Below are 8,199 nucleotides of genomic sequence, written 5' to 3'. Positions count from 1 at the left end.
CCTGCTGCCTAGCAATGATGACATGGCAGGCATCCCGGCCAACGTCGAGGATAGTGCGGAGATCGCCCATGGAGGAGTTGTAGAGATTGCCGCTCCCCTGCTGGTTCATCTCGACTGTGCGGTGTCTGCGTTTGGCACGCTTCACATGGATGAGCTTACAGCGTTCCTTCTGGATGTCATCTGCATCTTCTACCTTGATGTTGTTTGGGAATTTAATACCCATTGTTGCGTCCACGTCTTCGCCGAGTGGATCAAGGAGGTAGTTGTCGTAGTCGTCTAGCTAGACCCGCTCTAGGCCTTCATAGTCCTTGTCGGCGTGAATCATGAACACTTCTCGATTGGGGGCAAAGAGTTTGGCACTCCGCACCACCTGACCCTCGTCTTTGTCGCTGGAAGGAAGGAGAGGTCTGCCTTCTTGAAAAGGGAGTTCGCCGGGTATGGTAATGGATCGTGGTGGACTTGATTTGAGAAACCTAGAGGGTTTCAGGCCCTTCCGATGCTCAAACATGCTCGACCAATCTGATCCCCTTACCAGACCCTGGGGGTTAGTTATTATAGGTCTGAATCCGAGTGGTTGTTAGAAACAGTAGCCTCCCGACGCGCGGTGGCTTCTCCTTCTCCGAGTGTTAGTAGATGATCCAAATCCTCTTCCAATGCGGAGAGGGTCCTGGGTTCAACAGCCTCTGACCAAACTGGACATGGCTTGGGGGTTTCAAGTTTGCCAACGGAGAGAGTGTGCGTTGCACAAAAAGTAGGCGGCAAAGCGTAGCTTTGATCCGTGGGTGATTTGTCGCCGAAGCCGACTAGTCGGAGCTGATTCCGACTAATTGTTGACCGTGCGGAGCTAGTCGCCGAGTAGTTTAAGACTTGTCCCTGATAAGTTTCTAGTCGAGACGAGTAGTTGAAGTAGTCGTTGGCGCTGCCGATTTGTCAAAGCAGTCCTAACTGCGGCGCGAGTCGAGTAGTCAAGGTCATCGCTGCAGCGCGTCGATGTTGTGACGTGAGCTGAAGTTGAGCGGAGTAGTCGAAATCTTCCGGCTCCCAGGGGTTGATACGCCGAAGGGTGGATTCTGCCACAAGGCGGGAGTCGTATTCGAGTAACTCAGAGGGCTCTAGACCCTTCCAGTACACGAAATAGCCCTGCGGCGTAGACGTTTTGGTTAAACCCAGTTAATTACCCAAAATGGATTCGGGATCGTCATCTGACTTCGAGTGGTTGTCGAGAATAGGGGCCTCCCGACAAGTGGTGGCTCCCTTGTCCCCGAGTCCTCCAAGGCTCCAACTTGTAGTTATCGAGTACTCTTCGTTTGAGTTTGAGTAGTTGTCGAAAACGGGGAACCCCGACAAGCGGTGGCTCCCTCATCTCCAATCTTTACAAGACGATCCAAGTCCTCCTCCAAGTCAGATAGGGACTTGGACTGTGTAGCCTCCTCAGATCGGTTTGAATCCGATCCGAGTAGTCCTGGTGCAGCGGGAGTTGAAGTCGCATCGAAAACGGACATCTTCTCGATCTCCCCAGCGAGATCGAGGAGCAGCAACTCGTCGAGATTGCTGCGTCGAGTTGTTGCAAAGGCCTTCGGCTTCCTGGAGTCGGTTAGGTGGCTGTTGAAGCCACCTGAGCCGTTGGCGATACAGATCCAGGAGCTGAAGATGAAAGTTGTGCCCTCGTCGAGCACAGTGCTGGTGAAGCTGAAGGATGCCATCGAGTTCTCCTGTGGATGCTCGATGAACACCCCTACCTGGCGTGCCAACTGTCGGTATTTTACCGCCACGCCCACTGAGGGATACCCCAAGGTAGTGAGTTTGTAGGTAAGGTGTTGCCGAGATCAAGAACTTGAAGGTACAAGTAACACAAAGTTTAGACAGGTTTGGGCCGCCGAGAGCGTAATATCCTACGTCCTGTGTGGCTTGTATTGCCTTAGGAGGTGAACGGGCGATCCCCTGTTTGGAGCGGATCAGCGTCCGCCCTTATATAGTTTGGGGGATAGGGTTACATGGAAGTCCTAGTCAGATACAAGACTAGAAGTCCTACCCGAGTACTTTTTAGGTAATTTCCTTCTGTTCCGACTAGTTCGACTACTGTATGAGTAGTTCTACTACGCTACGAGTAGTTACAATAGATGTAGGACGTGGACCATATCACATCCCTTATCTTAGGATATGTACGTTATGTGCACAGTCCTGTTGATCCGAATCTAACAATATCCACTTTTGTCAAATAGTCATTTCGAACTAGTATGTCTAACATTTTTAAAAAATTAAATTCATCATTTTATATAAACTAATTCAACATTTTGTATGAAAATGTTGAAATAGTGTATCCAGAGTGTTGAAGTAAGTATGTTTAAAATATTGATATTTAAAAATATGCCATATTAGAGCTCATTTTGTTAACAAAATTGTAAGAAATATTGTGGTTTAAACGGAATTAAAATTGGATGCAGCACTGGAGAGAAAATCTAGTTTGAAGTTCAAAATCAAACCTGCGATGGTAGCAACCAACCTCCTAGCTGTTTCATCTTCCCATTAATCCAGCGTACCTGCTTGCCTGCCTATTATACTCATCCGCTAGCGCGCGACACGAGAGAGGAAAAGAAATGTCACCGTTTATTTTGACCACACACACGAATCTCAAAGTGGAAGATATAAGTAGATTTCCTGTCTTCCGGAAGGTGGATAGGATTTCCGGGATCAGGCTGCGATCCCGGCCAACCCCGATCAAGGCCTTAGGCTTTATTCGGTTGCCAAGGGTGAAATCCCCAAGGCCTTGTTCGTTTAGGCCGGTCCACCCGGGATCGCAGCCCGATCCACGGGGGTCACCCAGACCTGGTATGAATCCAAGGCCAGAAGAGAACGCGTCTTCGGTTAAGCCCGGTCAGGCTTCTTCCCCGGCCTAATCCTCGCGTCCCCCCGACCCTGGCCTGGGATCCAACCCACACCTGCGACCGTGTGGATCGAACTCACGCCTCCCCGAGCGAGCAGGTAGGGGGCGGCGCTCTCCTAGGGTTTCTTGGAGCAGGTTCGCCGGTCCGATTCTTGATCCGCATACTCGGCGGGTTCTTGATTCGTGGGTACTCAGCGGCTCCGCTCGAGGCTGCGCACGTCGGCTTTGGCGCTGGATGGGTAGGCCATGGAACAAATCCTCGCGACGCGGAGGCGAGCGCTGGCGGCGCTGCCGCGGCGGCTCAGACGCGACTGAGACGTGACGCTCTTCACTCTGGCATCCCTCCCCTTCGGTCAACTTCGCGCCGGTAATCACGATGCCCTCTTCCTTCCCATCTGATTAATTTGCACAACTAGCTGGTTGGAGTAATTTAATTTGTTTCACCAAATAATCCCATTCGATTCAAGCAAGTGGCTAGCTGATTGGTTGAAACATATTAATGCAACAATATAGATTTCTACTTCACCCCTCCCGTCCAACGGCAGTCCTTGCTTCTTTCACCTTCTTCAATCCATCGCACTGCTCTTGCTCATCACTTTTTGAGATTTTTTGGTCGAAGCAAAAATAAAAGTAGCCAACTGGTTCATGTGTTGCATTACATCGATTTTACTTATGTTGTTTTGGAAAAAGAGGAATTGGATGCTTCTATCTTGCCTTTGCAAACTTCAAGCACTGAACATGCAGGATAATGTTTCAGATAGTTCCTTTCTCTAGCTTGGTTGCCTTTTGCTGCAGCATAATTACTGTGCTATTGTTACCTTTTGATGAATGCCTTTTTGGTTATGCTTGAACACAGAAAGTAGCATACAGTAATATATTAAGTCACAACCTGATGCTGATATTATCATAGCAAAGAGATAATATTAGTTATCTGTTCTTATGACAGCAAAGCAAAGTAACATGACAACCTCCAATTACATTCAACTTTGTTTAATAGTTTGGTGCTATTTATCCTCCAATTACATTTAACTTTGGTCAATAGTTTGGTGCTTCTCGGTTCTGAAATTTATCAGTAGTCCTTTTCTTTTCAGTTATGCACCTGTATGTTTCTTAATGTAGCTGAAAATACTTGTTTGGTTCATTTGCTACAGATCTCCTCGAGTTTGAAGCACCAGTACAAGTACGACAAAAGCCATATTGCTTTTATTTGCTCGGATGTGGTCCCTTTGCATAATTTGTTTCTTCTATATCATTTATCCGCTGGAGCTTGCAATTTTTAATAATCTATATGGGAACAAGGGATCCAGGTGTACTGATCAACTTATTTGAGCTTCTTCTAATCTGATACTGAGTTCTTCTAATCTGATCCAGGTGTACTGACCTACCATGGTGCATGCATCCTGAATTTGGTTTGTATAAATACTTTAGTAGATAACCTGATACTTACAAATTTGAAGAACACTAGGATGGATTTTTAGTAGAAATTGGCCTCTTTAAATCTGAAATACTATCTACGGATAAAGCAAAGGATACTTGCTTTGTAACACTAGTATCTTTTTCTGTAGTGGCACCGCTTCGTAACCCTGCATAACTGAATCTTGAGCTCTCGATTAAAAAATAACAAGAACCCTACTCGTGTTAGAACTCTATTTTTCTGACTTATGTTGGAGCCAGCTAATTCTCATGCTCAGCGTGAGAACCATGTTTCCTGCAGTATATTTTTGCGAAATATGTTTCATGGCACATGATACTAGTGTAAATTTATGAGCATTTCCTTTTCTGGAGATGAATAAATTAAAAAGTTAATAATGTTCGTTTCAATCAGTTATTGAACTTACTTGACTGATCAATATCACTGGTTTTATATATCAGATGTTGACCTTCTATGTTGAAGCATGTACTGAAGTACTGAACGTTACTTGGTGGTGGTAGGAGTCTGCCAAGGTCAAGGCTGCTGGCATGGCTTGTTAACAAGATCATGATCTCGGATAGGGACTACACCAAGTTTCATAACTTCTTAAACTGGCTCCCTCAGGATTATTACCTTCTCTGTTTAGATAAAAATTCATTGTGTAGTTAAAATACATTGCTCTCAGCACTTGTCTCGACACCGCATGGCGTGCCATCGAACCGAAGCACAGGTTGCAGCTGCGCCGGCCATCTGCTTGTCTTCAGTTTGCTGTTTGCTATTTCTCGTGAGACTTATGGCCTGGACGATGATAGAATCTTTAGCTAGTCTTGGCACATTTTTTTTCTCCCAAAACAGGTGCGTGTACCGCCACTGGAGAACAACTACTTGTATTGTGGATTTATTTAATCTAGCTTGCAATTGTGAGTCTGTACAATCGGGTTTGCATCAGGGGTAAATAATCATTGATTAGCATATTGATTGTGGTGTAAATGAGGAGCAGAAAACATCCCTGGATTTATTCCAGACCAAACCGAATACAGCAGAAAAAAGGAGGGGTTAGGGGATTTAACCCCAGCAGGGGTTGGGTGACAGGGAAGGGATCCACCAAATCCCTCCCTGGATTAAACCCTCTTGGGGATTAAACCCCGTCTACTGAACAAGCCCCAAAGGGGACCAATCCAGGGCGGGATTGGGTGAATCCCTCCCGTGTCACCCAACCCCCTTGGAGACCAAATCCCTTCCTTCCCCTAATCCCTCTCTTCAGATCATAATTCAGTTAATACAGGGGAAGGAAACTGACTGAAAATTCTGATACGAGCAAATGAAACTGACTGAAAATTTAGATACAAGCAGGTTCAGTACATCAGACAGTAGCAAATTAAACTGACTGAACTGAAGGACAATCAGCTACGAGCACTAGGAACATGTTACAGTAACAATCGTTCAAAGCACTAGTGTACTAACTACTGAGATTCAGCAGAACATGATAACATGTACTGAGGTTTCCACTCCATTCTCTAGCCATACATACTAAAGTACATAAAAACAATATGCAAGCAAGCAGAAATTGTTCAAAGTGCATGGCGACAGAGTTGCAGCACTGTACTGTCCAGTTGGAACTACATCTCAAGGCATATCTTTGATTACGGGCCTGTTTAGATGACCTGTAAACGCAAAAAAGGTGTAAACGCAAAATGGGGGCTGTAAAAGTTTACAAGTTTTTATGTTTACGGCTCCCACCCCATAAACAAAAAAAAACCGTAAGCGCAAAATTTTTGAAGGAATCTTGCCAATTTGAAGTACTAAATGAAGTCTATTTACAAAACTTTTTGCATGGATGGGCTGTAAATCGCGAGACGAATCTAATGAGCCTACTTAATCCATATTTTGCAACAGTGATGCTACAGTAACCATCCGCTAATTATTGCTTAATCATGGATTAATTAGCATCATTAGATTCGTCTCGCGATTTACAGCCCATCGGTGCAAAAAGTTTTGTAAATAGACTTCATTTAGTACTTCAAATTGGCAAGATTCCGTCGCAAAAAATTTTTGCGTTTACAGGGCCCAAATGCCAAAAAAAAATGCGCCGGTCCGTTTAGATGCGTAAAGACAAAACGCCGTTTTTGCAAAAAAATTTTGCCTTTACGGCATGATCTAAACAGGCCCTACATAAAACACATAATTTTTTAAATATTTGAGCTGGAAATCCAACAAGAAACTTCATTATGCCACCATAAAGCGTCTTCAGCAACAAATAAGCTGGAAGTCCTGCCTGCCATTTTAGTACAAGACACATATAAGCTGAAAGATGTGGATGATTTTAAAGAATCAAAGTCTGAACAGTTCATGCAAACAGATAAATTTTGTATGAGAAAATAGTGATAAATTGCTGATCCTACCTTGCCTCTCTAAGAGAGAATAAGCAGTGGTTGGTTCCTTCGCTCTGCAACAAAACAAGATATATAAGAGTGAGATTTACAAATTTATCATGGAGGATGAACACACAAAAATTCATACCCACAGGTAACCAGCTGCAACAGGAACCTTGATTGAAAGAGAAATATGACCTACAAATTAAACTATCAGATGCCAAGCGAAACATTTATTTTTGTTTATATACAGAAGTAGACATATGCAGGCTTTAATTCCTCCTGCTTAATTACACCAAAAGCAAACTAAAAAACTTACTGAAAAATTGATTGTACGGTGTAGTGATCAGACAACTCAGATATAAGGTAACACGCGCAAATTATAATTTACCTTAGCAAAATATAATTCCGGCAGTTGTAAGCCATTCTATATTGAGTTTCATGCAACCAGGTCACTACAGCAAAATAGAACAGAGTAACAATACAGTTGCTCGCAAGAGACCAAGCACAAGCAGCACACAGTTTATCAGGCTGACATTCTTACTGCACCAGACAATTCTGAAACCTAAATGAACACAGGTCTCACATTTTGTCAACAGTTATCCACATGAACAAGGCACTGCCCGTTTGCCAAGATCATGGAGTGTAGCATGCTAGCACTGGGTCAAATCAATTTTGTATAAAAGAACAGGCATGCGCACAACAATCACTCACACGAACAAGGCACTGACTCGATCTATCTAGCCCATATCGATTCACCAACGAAATGAATCAAGAACTCAATTAGATCAATAGGGATTGCAGACTTGCTAATCAAGGGATCTAAATCACTGATGCGCGGTCGGTAAGAAATCCAAGAACCTTAGATCATGGCCAGAGGGGAACGAAGAGGATGGATGATTACCGGCGTGAAAGCGAACGGAGGAGATGGATGGTGCAGGGGAAAGCGCCGTGTCCCTCTCGTGTCCGATTCCCGCCGCTCTAGCGCTGCCACGCCGTCGTGCGGAGAGCGGACGCCGCCGCGAGTCACGCCGCCGCACCATCGTGGGGACTGGGGAGGGGAGAGCGGACGGGATCCGTTCCGCGGCATCTGACACGGGGGTGAAATACCAGGCTGGGCTGAGGGGAATTCGCCGGGGTGGGCCGGGATACAATACCGGCTGGGCTTAAGCGAACACAGTTTCAATCGCGTGCAGGGATTATACCCAGGCCGGGTGACCCACGGGGGTTGGGCCACGAATCCGGTCAAACCGAATAAGGCCTTAAGGGAAATCACAAAACGAAGGGTTAAATAAGACTTGAGCCAGGAGTCCTGTATATCTTCCGGAAGAAAATTTCTTCCCTATCTTTCACTTTGAGATGCGTGCTCAGGGTTAAGCTAACGGACGAGATGCCCTGAAAAACTGATAGAGCTAGGATCTAGGTAGGACTGCAGGGCTTGCAGAAGACCACCAAGTGCTAGCATGCTGGGAGGAGGTGGGATGGTAGGGGCTTGTTGGCTTACACGAGATTGGATTTCCAAATTTTGAACT

General features: G+C 45.2%; 1 protein-coding gene and 1 long non-coding RNA gene across 9 annotated transcripts; one reads left to right on the top strand and one right to left on the bottom strand.

The window, feature by feature from the left end:
* The first annotated feature begins 2,775 nt into the window (after nucleotides 1-2,775).
* Nucleotides 2,776-5,241, top strand: LOC112899012. The gene is made up of 2 exons (XR_003229963.1): nucleotides 2,776-3,251; nucleotides 4,036-5,241. It is a non-coding gene; the product is annotated as an uncharacterized LOC112899012 (long non-coding RNA).
* Nucleotides 5,242-5,615: 374 nt separating this feature from the next.
* On the bottom strand, nucleotides 5,616-7,745 carry LOC112900298. Of its 8 annotated transcripts, none has more exons than XM_025969107.1 (4): nucleotides 7,572-7,745; nucleotides 6,816-6,865; nucleotides 6,698-6,741; nucleotides 5,616-5,959 (listed from the first exon to the last, which is right to left on the bottom strand). In XM_025969107.1, exons 1-4 carry the CDS (start codon nucleotides 7,708-7,710, stop codon nucleotides 5,755-5,757), a joined length of 438 nt encoding a protein of 145 aa, XP_025824892.1. In that variant the 5' UTR covers nucleotides 7,711-7,745; the 3' UTR covers nucleotides 5,616-5,754. The 8 variants fall into 8 exon arrangements, 6 of the variants coding, with proteins under 6 accessions (XP_025824892.1, XP_025824897.1, XP_025824895.1 ...); XM_025969112.1 differs by having other exon boundaries at nucleotides 6,703-6,741; XM_025969110.1 differs by having other exon boundaries at nucleotides 6,820-6,865.
* Between the last annotated feature and the right edge of the window lie 454 nt (nucleotides 7,746-8,199).

This window comes from Panicum hallii, chromosome 7 (genome assembly GCF_002211085.1).
Source record: "Panicum hallii strain FIL2 chromosome 7, PHallii_v3.1, whole genome shotgun sequence".
NCBI lineage: Eukaryota > Viridiplantae > Streptophyta > Magnoliopsida > Poales > Poaceae > Panicum > Panicum hallii.
The sequence above is the reverse complement of the archived record's forward strand: the minus strand, read 5'-3'. Positions and strand labels throughout refer to the sequence as shown.